Source organism: Rhododendron vialii, chromosome 5a (assembly GCF_030253575.1).
Source record: "Rhododendron vialii isolate Sample 1 chromosome 5a, ASM3025357v1".
Lineage (NCBI taxonomy): Eukaryota > Viridiplantae > Streptophyta > Magnoliopsida > Ericales > Ericaceae > Rhododendron > Rhododendron vialii.
The window spans coordinates 9,440,239-9,458,978 of NC_080561.1; the positions used below are offsets into that span (position 1 = coordinate 9,440,239).

General features: G+C 38.0%; 1 protein-coding gene across 1 annotated transcript; it reads left to right on the forward strand.

Moving 5' to 3' along the window:
- Nucleotides 1–5,068: 5,068 nt before the first annotated feature.
- LOC131325675 (cytochrome c biogenesis protein CCS1, chloroplastic) lies at nucleotides 5,069–12,216 on the forward strand. The gene is made up of 8 exons (XM_058358066.1): nucleotides 5,069–5,525; nucleotides 7,213–7,432; nucleotides 7,532–7,643; nucleotides 8,566–8,838; nucleotides 9,404–9,669; nucleotides 10,798–10,954; nucleotides 11,077–11,160; nucleotides 11,622–12,216. Exons 1-8 carry the CDS (start codon nucleotides 5,132–5,134, stop codon nucleotides 11,775–11,777), a joined length of 1,662 nt encoding a protein of 553 aa, XP_058214049.1. The 5' UTR covers nucleotides 5,069–5,131; the 3' UTR covers nucleotides 11,778–12,216.
- The last annotated feature ends 6,524 nt before the right edge of the window (nucleotides 12,217–18,740 follow it).

The following is an 18,740-nucleotide window of genomic DNA, read 5'->3' on the forward strand; positions in this document are numbered from 1 at the left end:
TAGAAAAGAGAAGGGGGTCTGGTTTTCTACTCTGTGAGCTTACGTACACATTGCCTCTAGATTATAGTTCCTTTACACACTTGTTCAATCGCTTTTAATGCTCGACTGAGATTTGTCCAACCCAAGTACGTTTGCTCTGCTACTGACTTAACCATCGGATGGCATTTCGATCAAACACCACCGGGTGGTGTGTCTATTGAATTTTAGTTCAATTGGGTATAGGATGCAGGTGAGGCTCAAGACCGTTCAAACTCCAAAAGGATTTGTGTTTTTACTTTTTGAACGGTCGTCAAGTCCGTTCGGACAGTTGATGATGTATTCCATCAAGAGATAATTCATTTATTTTGGACCTTTGAATTACGTTTGGACTTCCTAAAATATTTGTTATGGATGTTTGCTTCTTGTTTAAGACTCGTAATGCAATGAAATAAAAATGTAGCAAGAATTAGCTTTCGAAAAATGATTCTTTGGCTACATATTTAACAGAAATGTTACGCACGCAGCAAAAGTGCACAGATTTTGTGCACAGATTTTTTGTGGGGCCCACTACGGGTCCCACACAAATAATCCAAGCCGTTCATTAAATATAAAACATTTTTTCAAGGACCTCCGCAAAAAATCAACTTAATCCAACACCTATGTAGAGACCCGTGTGTAAATTTAAATTTATTTTTATTGAGGTTGGTACGTGGAATTATAATTAGATAATTTTGCGAGCAAGGGATAGTTTATATGTGTAGTAGATGTATGTTTGGTCGTGCGGGCCCGAGTTCGTGGGCCATAGGACGAGAGTGTTGGGGGACCCACGGTGGGTAACTTTTATGAGTAGTTACCGTTTATTTTTATAGCTCATGGGATATTAGTGTAGCTACTTATTAAATTCTAGAATTTGAGGAAGTGCTTAAGGTAGTTGAGGGGGTGTAGTGTAATTATTACACTTAAAATCAGAAAATGGGATCAGAGAGAGACCGGCCGATTCTAATTTCTTCCTTTTCCTTTTTCCTGCGTCTTCTCCTCTGTCTCTTTTACCTCTCTCAAACCCTCATGGTTCAAATGCTAAATTGAAGACCAAGGTTCGAGAATCTCGCAACAAGGCAAGAAGAAAACGTGATCTACGGACAAAAAGCTATGCATCTATTCGAACAAAATCTCAATCGATCAAATTCGAGATTTCATGGCAATTTGGGGATTTCTCTTTTTGAGGTAGGATTCTTGTTAAATGCTTAGATATGGGAAAGTATAGTGAGATACACCTAAAAATCTGCGATTATAGTGTTTTTCTTTTCAATTTTAAGTTTAATATGTTCCAAGTAGAGGTGATTTATTCGTAGTATGCCTTGTTCAAAGTATATGTGTACTATGCGTAGCATGTGTTATGCATGAGTTTCGAATTTTCACGAGTGATTAAAGATCTTGATGATTATTTACTAGATTATGTAAATTTTAGCATGTTGAACCGGTTTGAGTAAAGGATTGATTTAATATGTGATGATTTGATACATTTTTATAAGGTGTTTGATAAAATGACAGAGAGAAAAGTTAAACCAATTCTTGTAATTTGACACTACAGTTGATAATGACTCTACTTGTATATTTATTTGATGATAATTTTACTACCGTAAATCGGGATTCTAGATTATGACTTTGTTGAGACTACGACTAGATTGTACGATCTTTCTCGTAGGTTTGGATTATTTGGAATTGGTACTTGTTATTTGGGCTAGTGAGCCACGTATTGGAGGTTGACTTGACCACTTTGTACTTGTTGTGTAGCCGGAAGCATATGGATAATGAGTTTATCCGTCGGTGTATAGTCCGTAAACCCGCGCGGGATAAGGTGTTCCATAGGCCTTTGGGTTAGTAGCCCATAAATTTGGATGATTAGGGACCTGATCAGTCGCCTAGGATTGGTACACAACTTGTTAATTTGGACCATCGGTCTTATGTGCTCTTATTTTCTCCTACTTGACTAAATAATTTAACGTGTTTTTTGTTTGAAGGATTTTGGATATATAAGATGAGACGAGTTTACGTGGTCTGATTAATATAAGAGATGAGATGAGTTTACGTGGTTTGATTATAACTCGGTATTTGGGAATTGGATTTTTATTGTATCGTACCGTATCGGATTGTTTTATTTATTTATTTACTTCGGTTTGATATTTGAGAAGGAAATGTTAGTATTTCATTCAATGTTTTACTTTTGGGATCATTAAAATGTGCATTTTCTTAGGATATTGTGTATACTCTCAAATTGATGTATTCGAAAAGTAGACAAGAACAAATTATTTTGTGTATCGTGTATTTTGCTTGCGTTCTCTTATCTTCGCCTTTAGCACGTTTCCTATTGAGTGTCTACTCACGTTGTATAATCCAACCTTTTTCAGGTAAGGCGGTGGATTCGAAGACATGATAGTGTTTGATTTGTTATATATATTTTTTTTTGGAGCTTAGTTGATATACTTGTATTCCGTTAATTTGGTGGTAAGATTTTGGAAGTCCTGTGACCTGGTATTCTTTTGGGTTTGTAATAAATTTAATCACATATTTTGACTCTCTCAAAAACTCTTTCGTGAATACGCTTATAGGAAATTTTTCTATTGTTGGAGAGGTGAGAAGCCTCATGGTCTTTATGGTAAAACTTCCAGGTTTTTTTTTTATTGGTGTTGACCATTTTGAAAAAGCCCTTAAAAAAAAAAAAACACTCTTCCATTTTTATTTATTTATTTTTGAACTCTCGTGCTCTGGTCGTGCAAGATCGGGGCGTGACAACCTATAAGTGCTCGATTCAATCATTTAACTTTTCATTATCCTGAAATTCGAAGGAAAAGTTAAATGATTGAATTGAGCACCTATGAGTATCAGATTGAGCTTATTTTTCGCAGGACCCTTGAAAAAATGTTTTACATTTAATGAACGGCTCGAATTATTTTTGTGAGACCCGTAGTGGGCCCCACAAAAAATCTGTGCACTTTTGCTGTGTGTGTAGCATTGCTGCATATTTAACTTGACTAGGGGTCCTTGATAGAGCCCTTGTTCATTTAAAAGTTTTGGATTTTGGATTCTAATTATTATCCAATTTTTTTTCAATCATTACTCTCAATTTTCTCTCTATATTTTTCTAATCATTATCCCTGTTTTCAATCATTACTTTGTTTCTCTCTATATTTATTACCTACAAATCCAAATCCAAAATCCCAAAACGAACGGGGTAGGCCTTCAACAGTCCTCTAATTGCGCCACTCTTTAGTAGGCTTGCTAGGCTTTTCGGCTTCGTTACGAGTTTTGCTTTCGGTATGGCCTCCGGCCCTTCTTCAGTCACTTGTTTGGCATGGGAATGGAGGGTAAAATTTTTTTTCTACCCAAGATCGGCATATGGTAGAAGGGATAGGAGATAGGTTTGGAAAAAGGAGACAGGGATAATGTTATCCCACCCCATTCTGTTCTGTTGCCATCCCTACACGTGGCGGCTTCAAAGTTAAGCCGCCGTAAATAATCCATTACAACATATAAAGAGGGAGAGGTGGGACAAAACTATGTCCCATGGGTCTTCATGAAATTACTATAATGCCCTTCAAGTGAGACCCCTCTCAGAGCTGTTTTATTTTGGATTTTTCTAGAAAGGCCTCCCGTTACACTCTCCCTCCATATGCATAACTTTTGGGGAAAAAAAGGGCTCACATTCCTAGTAATGTAATCAAGATTCGTGGACTATGAAAAGATATTTGCACACATCTGCAGCATTTGACAAGCTACGAAAAAAACAACGTACTCCATTATAATCAAGATTTGATGATATGAGACTCAAGTTCTCAAATTTTACTAGCGTCTGTATTAAGACAATGGTATAATTTTTTTTCTTGCTACAGGGGGTATTTTGTTATTTCCCAAACATGAGGAAGTAATTTGTAATTTATAAAAACCTTAGGGATGATTTCGGTGATTTTCCCATTATCTTAATAAGAGAGCTGCTATGGGTACAACAAACTGTGTACAGACAACACGATTGTGGACCCGTCTCGAGTGCCATAAAAATGATTGGAGTAGTTCATTTTGTTCAGAATATTTTGTTTTCAGATTCCTATAAAAAAATCATCTCCATCCAAGGCTTGCCCGAATTATGAAGAAAATTGGATGTTTCGTAAATGTCTTTACTGTGATTGGATGGAGCTATTTTTTTATGGGAACACTAAACAAAATACTCATTGAAAACATCATTTAGAAGAGCTCATTGAGATTGATCAAACAAGATTCATATTGTATATATAGTATTACCAATTAAAAGTTATAATTAGTTTTTTATCTGGTTGGGATAAGACGAGAAACTAAAGAATGGGGATGGAGGGAGTATTTTAAACAAAATGAACGGCTCAGATTATCTTTATATGATCCGATATGCAATGGCGGAGGTATGTTGGGGCCTGGGGTGGCCCCGGCCTCCCCGGACCCACTACGAACACCCGAGTTTTAAAATTTTTATTTTGTATATACCTGATTTTGAATATTATTGATAATTATTCATTTGTAGCACTTATAGTTTTAATAATTTTGGTTTGATTTGGTAAAAAATTGATTATTTTATATTCTCATTTCTCAATTTCTTTTATAAATAAAAATAATCACAAGGCTATTGAAGTTGCCGAACGAAAAAAAATATAATAATTAGTATATTTTAACTGCTTAGGCTAGAATTATTTCTACAAACATAATGTATTGAAAAAATCTTTACGATATAAAATAAGTATATATTCTGATAAAAATTTTTTATTAATCCGGCCCCTTCGAAATCAAAATTCTAGCTCTGCTACTGTTGAAATGGGTCAAAACTGTGCACAGTTTGCTTTACTCTATTCTTTCAGTATTAGTAGTAATTCTCGAACCCTGTGGGGGCCCATTTTATTGTTGCTGAATGCTGAGATAGAAGTACTCCTGTTTCTATTGCTCATTCACTTTCTAATTTCTATGAACTCAGCACAAGATATTATTGCAACAAAATGAAAAAAAATTAAAAAATACTCGTTACTCTTCCTGGATAAAGAGTAACGACCACTGTCGTTAGACTCGTTACCTCTCAGACACAGAGAGAGAGAGAGAGAGAGAGAGAGAGAGAGGGCCAGAAAAATCTCCTCCAATGGAGACTCTGGCACTTACTCTGTCAATACCACCTCTTAAATCCAACACATACCATACCCATCTTCCCAAATACCCTCTCTCCCTCTCCGCTTCCCAAATTCACCATCTTAAACACAACAAGAGAAATCTCTCGCTTACAATCACTTGTAAGCTCAAGGCCACCAGACAAAGCGTGGAGAGGGAGAAAGGGGGCGTGGCCGACAAGATTTCGGTCTCCAAGGGCGCGCCGCTGCTGTCGGAGGACGGTAACGGTGGCGGGAACTCCGCCGGCGGCGGCGGCGGCGGGAAATCGAAGTTGGTGAAGAAGTTGTGGAGGAAGGTTTTGTCTGTTCTGTCTAATTTGCCATTGGCTATTGGGGAAATGGCAACGGTTGCTGCTTTAATGGCCGTGGGTATGTGTCTCCATCTCCATCTATCTCTCTCTCTGTTTTTTTTCCCTGCGGTCACACCTCAACTAATCTCTTTTCCGGTGTCAAAGACAAGCTATCCATGCCAAAACTAAGAAATTTGCAAGAAATTACTTTCTAGAAAATTGCAAGAAATTACTTTCTTTCTCTCTCTCTCGGTGTTGATAATAGTGTCTCCGTACTTTAAGAGCATCTCTAAAGTAAGTAGCAAAATCAAAATTAAACTATATTTGAAGATTCAAACTTGCATCACCATTTTGGTGTAATGCTCTCTCTCACTAGGTTTGAAGAGCGAGAAATTTACAAATTGGTAAACTAGTTAAATTTTTTCCTGGCAAGGTCCGTTGGAGTAAAATAAAAATGGATAAAAAATTAACGTTTGAAGAGTCCTTTGATTGCAATAAGTTGCAAGTGGCTCTTCAACTTGCCACTTGTCACCAAAGCTATATTTAGTGTAAAATTATACTACCTTCCCTTGGACATGCTCTAATGGAGTAGTAAGGGTGTGTTCCACTGCTCCTTGTTTTTTTGAATTAAAGGTGATCGTGAAAGAATGACCTATTTTGTAAAAGGAGAAATAAGTACTTCAAAAATAAAAGCCTTAAAGCCTAATTATATATGTTTGATGGTGTTTTTCAAACTCGGCGTAGCTGTAGTATGGATGGGCATATGGGTCTATCTCAGGTTCCATAATTAGATCCAAACCGTTCATCTTATTGGCCTCATTGTGTTGATTGGACATTGGGAGGTACATAGTGCAGAGCTCATTTGTCTTGAAAAAATTGACTGCTAGTTGAATTTTGTGAATAAACTGAAAGATAAATGTGCTTCCATAATTCCATTGCATGCTAGACCAATCTGAATTTTTAACAAGTCATATACTCAAAGAGCCTAATGAAATGAACGGTTTCAATTAAATCATGAGACCGAGCAGCAGCTGTAGCACAACGGCGACCCCCGAATGCGACTTTTGATTGGAGTTGAAAAAGCTTCTTGAAATATGATGGAACTTCTCAAAAAATCGGATTTTAAAGCTGTTTTTGACCATAACCTAAAAAAGCCATAAGATGCATGTGGCACTTAAGCCGTGACAATTATGTTGTATTTACACATGTTTGGCTGCTTATGTTAAGAGAGCTTGTCTACATGATTTGTTGGATTAAGTAGAACAACTTTTCAGCTACATAACTGTGAAGTCGTCTTCAATAAGCAAAAATGCTTGAGCAATGCACCTCTTTTAAGTATTTGATGATGCAAGTGAAAACAAATTATATGGACCTAGTATTTAGCTTCTGTTAATTTGCAGATATGGTGCTTAGTTATACTAATCTACAAACCGGTAGTGTGAAAGGAGAAGAATCATCTCCATCGTGAAGAAGAGAGTATGGCATCACAAGATATCTTCTTTTCCTGTTTGCTGAGTTCCTAGTGGTTGTTCTCTTCTTTATATCCCCTTGGTGGAGCGGATTGGAAGAAGAAGCCTAATTTCCGGGGTTCTTGTTTGATATTGTACCCTGTGGTCTTGCATAACCTTAAGTTGATTTACAGATCTTGCATTCCAATATAGGCTTCCATGAGGTCCACCTCGTCATCAAGATTCTTTGGTCTCGTTGCATTTTCTGTATTCCACTATATTCTTAAATGCATTATCATTAATACGATGACTCTTCAGGAACCATTATCGAGCAAGGCGAGGCTCCGGGTTTCTACTTTCAGAAATACCCTGAAGACCATCCAGCCCTTGGGTTTTTCACCTGGAGATGGATTTTCGCCCTTGGATTCGACCATATGTTCTCTTGTCCATTGTTTCTCTCACTATTAGCTCTCCTGGCAGCGTCTCTCATGGCCTGCACATATACAACTCAGATCCCCCTGGTTAAGGTAGCGAGAAGGTCTGGTTGGGTTATCTGAAAATCTATTGCCCTTTTTAGCTGCAAATGTTTGGAGGATCTTTTACTCCGCCGGAATGAATTTTTAAACTCTATCTGCAGATGGTCTTTCTCACACTCAGCAGAGTCCATCAGCAAGCAGGAGTTTGCGGAAACTCTACCCAGAGCATCAATTCAGGATTTAGGTGTCATTTTGATGGGATCTGGATACGAGGTATGACATTTACCCTTTCTTTCCTTAATCGTTTCCTTTTCTTTCCCTCTTTGGAGAGTAATTGGTGATGATAGTTAAAGTAGTCAATATATTTGTGATGAAGTTTAGTGTGGAATGTTGTCTATTACAGGGCGTGGGATTGCCTGTATGAATGCTTATGCAATTCGAAAGTGAGGGAATTTTGTTATCCCATCTATGGAGCAACATTGTATCATCTTCTGATGAGGAACGTCTAAAGTACTAGTATTAAATAGCACCTATTTAAGACTGCAAGTAGGAAAGAAAGTAATTGACATTGAGAGGAGTAATGTAATTCCAGGTTAATAGCAAACAAGAGACTAAATTGGATCATTTCCAACTTCATATTGGGTTTGTTTTGATACTTCTTCGTATAATCCTGGACTTCGAGTCAAGGAACAAAATTTCCATTTGTTTCCTTCGAAAGGACTAAAGTGTATCCGTTTCTTAATAGATCATCACGTAACAGTAGCAGAATAACGAAATCCCAGTGTTTCCAGAAACACCAGAATATGGCGAAACACATAAAGAACACAACAAAACATAGAGACACATAGCTAAACAAAAGTTGTATCAACTCGGCTTAGGAATTTATTTTACAGTATTTGACAATTTTTTGTTCATAAGAAGATGTACTTGTTTTCATACTTGTTCCTCTCTACAAGTCAGTGAATCAATGTATAAATTCCAAGTATGTTTGAGTATTAACTATTAGGCCTTTTTATGCACTAAGATAAGATTTACTTCCTGTGTGTGGGCATTTGTTGTACTTCCAATTTCGTCTTCTCTATAATTTTTTACCAAATAATACCCAGAAATGACATTTTTATCCTTGCTGCTGGTTTACCAGCTTTCAGCATTTTGCCCTGTTAAACAATTTTACCAAACTAGCCATGTTTTATAGGTTTTCTTGAAAGGGCCGTCTTTATACGCCTTCAAGGGGCTGGCTGGCCGGTTTGCTCCAATTGGCGTGCATTTAGCCATGCTGCTGATAATGGTGGGCGGAACTCTGAGTGCTGCCGGGAGCTTCAAAGGTTCAGTTACTGTTCCTCAGGGTCTAAACTTCATTGTCGGAGATGTGTTGGGACCAAGTGGGTTTCTCTCTTTTCCTACAGAAGCTTTCAATACAGAAGTTCACGTCAACAGATTCTTCATGGACTACTATGATAGTGGAGAGGTCTCCCTCCCTCTCTCTCCCCCCTCCCCCCCTATATGTGTGTGTGTGTATTTGGGTCAAATAATTCCTGATGGTCAGGAACTCATCTGCCTAAGGGCTTTAAGGGAGTCGTGACCAAAGAAAAGAGGAAATCAAGAGTTTCATTCATCTTATGCTTTGTTTGTTTCGAGGAAAATATTATTTGTATTTTCCGGTGTTTGGTGCTATGGAAAACAAAAGTCTACCAGAGGATATTTTGCGGTCAACAAAAACTGGAGTTGTCGGCCACTAGCACTGCAATACAGCCAACACCCTGGCCATGCCTCCAGCTCCGTCCCCCACCACCATCACTACCATAGTAACTAGCACAATAGTTTTCATAGTTGCAAACAAACACAGAAAACTGGTTTAGTGGAAATCATTTTCAATTGGAAATGTTTCGTCCCTCCACTGAAATAAATGGACCATTAGAATGTGGGTGCACTTTTGAAAGCCGTAACAGTCATATGATGCTCAACTTTGATACTTCAATTCATTAGATCTCCTGCTAAAAGTCTTCTTTTTGTTCTACTCAATTGTGTTATAGGTTCGACAGTTTCACTCTGATCTCTCACTACGAGACCTTGAGGGGAAAGAGGTAATGAGGAAAACAATTAGCGTAAATGACCCGCTAAGGTACGGTGGGTTCACCATATACCAGACAGATTGGAGCCTCTCAGCTCTGCAAATAATGAAGGATGATGAAGGGCCTTTCAATTTGGCTATGGCACCGCTAAAAATCAATGGGGACAAGAAGCTTTATGGGACCTTCTTACCAGTTGGAAGTCCTGATTCTCCTGATGTCAAGGGAATGTATGTATCGTTTAGTAAAATATAATGTCTTCAACTTAACTTCCGTAGTAGATTGTGGTTTCTAGGTCACTTTGTCTTCTGTTTTCAATACAGTTTCTGTAGGTAGAAATAGGAAGTTTACAAATTAGGTTAAATTCCTCAGATATCCCCTCATCTATTCACTTTTCTCATACACTCCCTCAATTTTAAAAGCGCCCAAATTGACCCCCTCATCTATAAATGTTACCCAACTGGAACCCTTCAGTTGCATGGCTGTTTGTCGCTAGGGACAATGTCACTGGTTTGAGCATTTTTCTGACGAAGATGCCCTTGAACACTTTTTTTTTTTATTCACTATTATATACATATTGCTAGTGTTCATAACACACAAGAGAGTGTCTGTGTGTGTTTGAGAGAAATGTGGAAACAACGAGAGAGAGGATAGAGAGAGGGTTGAGGTGCTGTGAATACCAGTCGGGTTCAAGGGCAATTTCATCTGAAAAATGGCTAAACCAATGATATTTTCCATAACAACAAAGGTTGTGTAATAATAGAAGGGTTCGAGTTGGGTGACATTTATAGATAAGGGGCTCAGCTTGGCGCTTTTAAAATTGAGGAGGTGTGTGTGAGAGAAGTGAATAAATGAGGGGGTATTCATGGAATTTAACCAAAAATTTAATTCACAAGTTGCCTTTTCTTGCACACTTTCTATTGTCTACCTGAGCTGTTGTGCTTGTCCTCTTCTTCTTTGTCCTGTTACATTTTGAGTTTGATTAACATGTTCAGAATTTTAGCGGTAGTTCACAGTTAACAAACTTTAAAGTATACCTATGAGAAGTAATTTTGGTGTAAGTTTCTCAGCTCTCACTTTTACCATTGGCACTTTTCTGGGTCTAATCTGTTGTTCAGCTTGGTGGATCTTCCACTAACTAAAAGTTAGAGTCTCGGAGGACAATTGAAACTGAAATTCAGTAATTGGTGACTTAGTGTCGTATTGCACGTACTGACATACAATATGGAAACATGGTTTCATTTTTGTTCTCTTTAGGAAGCACGGTGCTTGTTAGAATTTGTTGTCCCTGAAAATCTGCCTTTCCATTCTTTTTTCCTAGTTTCCTTGATATGTGCTTCCTTTCTTCTAACTTTCAGATCAATGCTTGCTCGTGACCTGCAATCAATTGTTCTCTATGATCTTGAAGGAAAATTTGCTGGAATTCGTCGGCCGAACTCTAAACTTCCAATTGACATCGATGGCAATAAAATTGTCGTTGTGGACGCGATTGGTAGTACAGGCCTTGACTTGAAGGTAATGCATAAAGTATTAGTATTCAAGAAGATATCATCAAAGCTTTTTAACTGCCTTTATCTAAATGTTTCCATACTGTCTCATAATGGTGAAACTAAGGTCTTTCTTTTTGTTGAAATCAGACTGATCCAGGGGTGCCCGTTGTTTATGCTGGCTTTGGTTTTCTAATGCTCACAACTTGCATCAGTTTTCTGTCTCATTCACAGGTAAAGTTTATGCTTCTGAGATACTGTTTGGTTGTCGTATATGGTTGAAAACTTGAAAATTGTATACTGAGACTTGAAATGTGAATTATTATTATTTTTTGGTAAATAAAATGAGAATTATTTAAACACTCCAAATTAGCTTATTATCCATTTTTCTTCTAATGCCCTGGACATTAGTATGATTCCACTGAGTATAAAACTATGCCATTATTAGAATGTCTCAAAATCTTTACTAATGGAAAGATGTTTATGAGAGACTAGTGTTAGTCTGTTAGAAAATGTATTTGTCTCTTCTTTCTTTTCCCAGCTTCTTATTTGTTGTGTTGGTCAATTTGGTATGCTAGGCATTGTCTATTGATTTTTGCTTAAAAAAATAGTAGTACTGCTGAACTGATGTGTCTGTTCTATGGTTCGTCATATGTTAACATTTGTGTCTCTCCCCTCCTTCGATCAACCGAAAGATATGGGCCTTACAAGATGGAACAACAGTCGTTGTGGGTGGAAAGACCAACCGAGCCAAGATTGATTTTCCGGACGACATGAACCGTTTGCTAGATCAGGTTCCAGAGATAGTTGAATCATCTTCTCCAAGGCAATCTAATAGCTCCAGTGGCTAGCTAATGGCTCTGATACCTAAGGACAGAGCTCCCATTTGGCATATTCGATGCTAGTTTGTCTCGCAAGAAACAACCCGATGTTGCGATTTTCTCGGTTTTATTTGTTCAGAGACATCAAGATGGAGAGAGTTTCGAAAATAGCCGTAAGCCGTCCCTCCACGCGGGATAAGATTGTGTATTATCGACCCCCCTTTAGGGATTCACGTTCACGTGCACTCAGCTGTCAAAGTTGATTCTGAAATTTTATTTCGAAAAATGATTCTTACACTCCTTTTGTTTTAGTAACACCACTTTTTTTATATTTTTTTATTTTATGTTCAGTTAAAAAAATTGTACTTGTTAATAGTCAATTTTTGATACATTTTTTCTTGGCGTAGTTACGAAAAGTGTATACTGTGGAAAAATAAAGTTATGAATATTGCGGTTCACGTGCTATACATTTTTTATGGTTCGATTGGTTACGTTTTTTGGTCTATTTGCATTGACTTTTTTGGTATTTTCTATGTATTATCCTGATTAGTTACGAGTGGTTATGTACGGTCAGAATAAAATGTTGCGAATTATTTTAACTAGTTACGGAGTATTTAGTGTTGGCTTAGAATTGTTTTGATTAGTAACATCAACATTGGTCTAAATTTTATCAAACATAATCTTATCTGAAACCATTCGATGCACATGAATCTGCATATTCAAACAACTGTATTTGGAGTTGCGTCTGTAGACATTTTTAACTAAGAATGCTACATTCGCCCTCGATTGGTATTTGTACCAACTAAGTACAAATTCAAAGTCATTGCATAATTAACTTTTCTGTTAGCAAATTTACCCTCTCTTTTTTTATGAAATTCAGGGCACCTGGGTTTCGTCATGCGTACATCAATAAACTTCTAAGAAAATAAATAAATCGTTCATTAGCAAGAGATCCAATTGAAGTCAAAACAAAACTTCACATAAGTTAGCTGCACAAGAGTTAATTAATTCAGGTTTGCTACAACCACAAACACTTATACTAATGATTGTACAAATTCTCTCACATGAGATTTGTGAGTTCCATCACCCATATGTATGTTCCACATATCTCATGTGAGAGAGTTTCATTTTGTTTGGTTTTCCACTCAGAAATAATCTCTCCAAAATTTGACTGTTTCATCATCTGTGTTTTTTTGTCTTTAGTGATTATTTATCAAATTTTTTACTTTTTGAATATACACAGCGTATCTCTATTCAAAAAATAAAAAAATTTGTTAAAATGTTAAATTTTTTTTATTGAAGAAGAAAAAATACGCAAACATATAGAACTTTTTTTAATCTCAAATTGCAAACCAAACACAGTATTTGTACAATTGTTAATACAAAAATTGGTGTATGTATCTTTTCTCTGTAATTAATACTAACACCTAGAAAGTTTGGAATCGAATACCTGTGGAGTTTCGAATTGGATAAGCTGTTCTATAAAAATGAGATAAAAATGACAAAAGGTTGAACCTTGTCGTGAGCTTCAGAACTCGAACCACATGGCAAACGGGACTCTTAATCACCAAGCTATCGTTTCGTCTCTCAATTATTACTCTTTTTATTTATTTATTTGTATATCCAAAATTACAAAACGAACATGGTCTATTATATTTCAGGGCCAAACGGTTCAAGAAACCAAGGCTCACTTACCGACACAAATAGTCGACTTACCCCGCCATTTTCTTCAACTAATTTAACAAAAGTGCTACATGCATTACAATCGAAATACAACCTCACATACACACACAGATGAGATCCACAAATACTAATGCCTGTGAATTTCACGGGTACGTAAGAGGTTGTATTTATATTGTTGTGTTACTAGGATTTTTGCTAATTTATTAATCCCCTGCTTGCCCTGTTGAAACAGCAGCCGCTCCCCGGTAAATCCACAGAAAGCCGTTTCTCCCCTACAGAAATTCCAAAGCCCTAGAAATCAAAATCGTATCGGATCAAATAGCTTAAATTTTTTAGTAATTAATTTTGATTGCGTGTTACTCCATATAAACCCCACCCGCCCGTATCGTTTTTGTGATACTTGTTGCGGAAGGCTCCTCTGAGTCCTCTCTCTCTCTCTCTCATTCGTTTACCATTCTCATCTAACGCAAAACGTCCCCCGCTCCCATATGAAACACAACGGCTATTTCTCTCTCTTACCTCCGCCTGTGCTTTCTCTCTCATTGTAATTTCAAATCCAGATTCTTTCTCCCGTTTCATATCCTCGATCTAGAGTGATCCTCGTTGATGTCGTCTCAGATCGCTTTTGTTCTGGTGTAACGCGTAGTTTCGTACACGGCGCCACGCATTGCGTTGGTAATTTGCACATTATTCTTCTGTATTGAACGTTCTTCGGCTCTTGATCTCGCTATTCTCCGTTTGGTTCTCGACAAAACTCGAGAAAGGGGGAAAAGCTAGTAATGATCGAATGCGTACGTTCCTTTTGCGCTGGTAATTTCTTTTCTCACATTCTTGTGTATTTACCGCTCTTGATTTCGTGTGTTGTACGTTTGATTGTCGAGTAAAACTCGTGAAAAAAAAGGTGTTTTCTTAAATATACTCTTCTTCTCTCTTCATTGAAATATTTTCAATGTTTTTACCAGTTACTTCTTTCTATTGCTATAAAGCTGTACGTACAACTTTGTTCCTTAAACAACTTACAACTTGTTCGTATCTGTATCGCGATTCTCTTTGATCTCATCTCGATCGTTTCCGGTGTAAGGTAATTTTGGAAAGATTTCAGATCAACGGGAGTAGGATTGAAGGAAGGTGGATGTTTGATCAGATGTGGATATTCTTCCTTTTATCAGGTGCGGGTTAATGTTTTCCCTTTGTGGTTCTTTACATCAACTGTTTAAAAGTACATGTTTAAGAGTGTGTTATATAATAGTTCAGCTGTCCTACAACTTGATGTTTTTGCCTGTTCAAAAGTAATCTTTAGTGTGTCAGTTCAGCTTTCCTTCAACTTGACGTTTTTAATTAACTTCTGAACTTTTCACCTTAAGTTGTGGCTTTAATGGTCCCTCTACTCTTTGGCATATAAAGCTGCTGCCTGCTGGTATGACTGTTTATTCAATGCTTCCTCTTCTTCTATGGACTCATCATGTGTATAGTATTTACATTTTTCTTTCTTTAGCCTGGAGAAAAATAAGCTGTTGTAACTTGTATGGCCTTTCCATGCGTAAATTCTTAGAATTGTACACACGTATTTTTAACCTGGCAAAGATATGGAAAGATATGGAGGTTTGTGTATTGCTCCTTGCTTATTTGCTACCTTCTAGCTTTGTTTTGTGGTAATGTATTGGGAATATGGGTTGTAGCATAGGTATATTGTTTTCCGTCTCCCGTTCTGTTCTTCATAAACTGATTTGCCTCCTTGTTTACATGCAATTTCCCATTGATTGCAACAAAATTCCATTGGTAACTCTTTTTATTCCATCTTTTGTTTCCTTGTTTTTGGTGGTGATGAATTTAGAGATTTTAGGTACTATTACTGCCTTACTTTATCACAAGTACTGCTTTGTAATCTTTCAAGAGCTTGGCAGAAATGCATTCCTAGAAATAGAATCTTTGGATGGTGTATTTAGAAGCATCCTGTCTTATCTCTGGGATTGCATGTTTCTGTCAACTTTTTCCCACCTCTACGCTAATTGACACATATGAGGTAGTTTGTTTTTCCTTCTAAGATGGTGCGATGCATGTGCTCTAGTCCTCTACCTTCTCCTTCAAACTTGACTGCAAGAAGAGCAAACTGTAAGTGCCCACCGGCCGAAAGGTGGCTGGATTAGGCAAAAACCTTTTTTGACTCAAAAACCTCATGTCCACACAAGTGTCTGAGGTCTACCTTGCATGTTACACAAGTCCGGCCCAGTGGTCCTTAGCCCAACCGGCTTGAGCCCTATTGCTCGGCCCATGCCCATCTCATTCCTGTCAATCCTTTTCCAGTTTGGTCAAAACTAGGAATGAGGAGTTGATATTCGTGGGACGAACGCATTTCCTTCTGGCTTAGTGTAAAAACTTTGCTTTTCGGTCTTGCATGCACTTATAGCTAATTGGCTGGCTCATGCGTACCAGGCTGTCAGCTCTGACTCCTGGTATAACGCTTCCCTTCAAGGGAGCACTCCAAAATTGCCATACTGCCCTTTCCGCTTCTGAAGAAACAATGTCATTGCGCGGGATGTCTTCTCCAAAAATGAATGTGACAGTTAAATGGGGCCTGATGTCTTTCTTTGGCCTAGCTTAGCGAATTGCATCCCCGCGCAAGGACATTGTTTGTGCCGCCCGTTACCAAAAGAAAAGAAGGTGGAGTTGGGCTAGCAGAGGAACTTGAGAAATGAGAGCACCGCCCGCAACAAAACAATTCCTGGGAGAAGTAAGCACTAGCTTCTGAAGAAATTGGCAAGGAACAGCCTTAACCTGATAGGGATGTCTTGTGGCATAGCCACACCATCCTCTTTCCTTGGTTCAGCTAGTGCAGGTTGACCCAACAGAAATTCAGAGTTCTACAGTCGACCAAAAGATCCTTCCCTACAGTTTAGCCTCCCTGAACAAAGCCTTCCGAGGATACTTGGTCAAAACAACTACTGTGTGAGCCTAGAAGTATTGCGCAAGCATCCTTGATGCCATGACCAAATCCAGTGCCGACTTTTTACATTGGGAGATACTTTGTCTTAGCATTGAGGAAGGTTTTGCTTATTAATAAACCAACCTTTGATTCCTGTCTTCCTGACGAGCAAGAACGAGATGATCTCATGTTGAGACAAACCTTGGTAAATGAACAAATCTTCTCCATCCTTTGTTGTCGAGAGAAGAGAGCAGGATAAATGAATTGCAGAGCTGATCTAGGACTATTTTTTCTTATGTTATCAAAAAAGGGTCAACACTTATAGTACAATTGAAACGATTAAGTGTTGCAGCCATTTTCTTCAACTTATGCACTTCCTTCAATGCTCTTGGCTGTTCCAACTATTCTATAGGGATTATCTACTACGGATCAGCTTCGATACCCCTTCGAGTGACAAGGTAGCCGAGGAACTCACCCGAGCCGAGTCCAAAGGGGCACTTTGAGAAGCTTAGCCTAAGCTTATGCTTCTTCAGGATGTCAAATACCTTTTGAAGGTCAGCTTGGTGGTTCTCTTTTTGTTTGCTCTTTATTACCATGTCAGCAATATAGGTCAAAATCGTGTCTCTGATTTGATTATGAACTTCTTTGTTACCACGCGCTAACAAGTTGCTCCACGTTCTTCAAGCTAAATGGCATAATTTTGTAGTATAGCTCTCTCAGAATCTTGAACGTAGTCTTCACCTGATCTGGGCTGAAACATTGTTCTTTGATGATAGCCTTTGTAGTCATCCATGAAGCTTATCCTGTCATGTCTTAGCATCCCGTCTTCTAGTTGATCAATTTTTGGGCATGCATCATTGAGGTTGGTGTAATCCATGTAGACTCTCCACTTTCGTTCTTCTTGTTTACCTTGATCGTGTTGGCCAACCAAGTCGGGTAATGAACTTCCGTGATTGCTAGAGCTTTGAGTAGCCGATCCACTTCTTTGGTTATTGGTTTTGCATGCTGGACGGCCGACAGAAGTTTCTTCTAGACGACAGACTGCTGAACGGGGTTTATGCTAAGGTGATAACCAAAGAAGTTAGGGTCCATAACAGGCATCTGGCTGCTGGACGACTGACTGATCCCATCTATGTTGCTTTGGCTTGCTCATTGTTGCTTTGGCTTGCTCATCCTAAGCCAAAGCAAAGAGAGAAGTTCTGATTAAGGTTGCATAATCTGCCCCTTCTTCTAACCTGTATTTATATATTTTGCCAAAGCAATGACAATAGTATAGCCTCTGTACTTACCATGAGGAGATCATGGTATCAAAGCCATCTTGTCCAACCCTAATAGACGTACCAACAAAGCTTATAAACGAATGATGAGTGAAACTAACGCGAATAAGCAACCTTCCAAGTTGGTTGAAGCACTTGAAGTTTGTCTCTTTTGTTTCATTATGTGTAGAAGCTTTTGTCTATTTATTGGATTTCCTCTTACTTGAGCATCTCGGTCAATGCATTTGCCAAAGTTAAACCTTTAGTTTTTCTTATCCCTAATGTAATTTGAGGGAAGAAATTGACAAACGTCAAGCAAAAATAGTTTCACAAAACTTCAAAAATGAAGTATGACATCAATTGACCACCTTCAATCCTTCCCTTCTAGCTAAATGGGTTGTTAAACTTATACATTGTCGTACTATTTTTCAAGAAGCCTCCATATGCTAATATCTTGAATATAGCTTAAGTCATGTCAAATTCTTGTGATTTTCTCTTAAAGCCCTATATGATTTGGTCAAGGGTGACTAATGTCTGGCTCCCCTTTTTCTTAGTCTTGCATTGGATATAGCTTAGGTCAAGTCATATTCTTGTCATATTCTTTGCGGCCCTATATGATTTGGACAAGGGTCACATAAATATCTGGCTCCCCTTTTTCTTAGTCTGCATTGCTTGCTATTGTCTTTGTTCTAGTGCTTTTGGAGATGATAGCTTGAAAATGCTCTAGAATCTATATTGGTTGGTTAAAAAGCGGTATGTTGTTTCTAGAGTAGTCATGTTATGGATGTTAGGGATCCACTGAATTTTTGTGGTAGTTTTGACTTGTTTTGCTTCCATCCTATTCCATATCTTGTGAATGAATCCCTTTCCAATCGACTAGGATTTCTTTGGTTATGGGACGGCAGATAAACTTTCCACATTGAAGAAAAAAAAATTTTGGCCGAACACATTGAAGTAATTCATACAGTTAGTTCAGCTAGCTTATCATTTTCTAACCTCTAACCAAGCAAGTTGAAGAAGCCTTCCTCAATAACTCCACATTTTGGCTATCTGTCTTTCTGGATAATAGTTCCTGTAATTTTTTGGTGCTGCTTCAGCCCTCCACCTATGTGACAACCACTTTCAACCCTC

Coding starts and splice junctions, on each gene's coding strand:
- LOC131325675 (XM_058358066.1), top strand. CDS start 5,132: ATGGAGACTCTGGCACTTACTCTGTCAATACCACCTCTTAAATCCAAC. Junction 5,526..7,212: donor TGCTGCTTTAATGGCCGTGG/GTATGTGTCTCC, acceptor ATGACTCTTCAG/GAACCATTATCGAGCAAGGC. Junction 7,644..8,565: donor TGATGGGATCTGGATACGAG/GTATGACATTTA, acceptor CATGTTTTATAG/GTTTTCTTGAAAGGGCCGTC.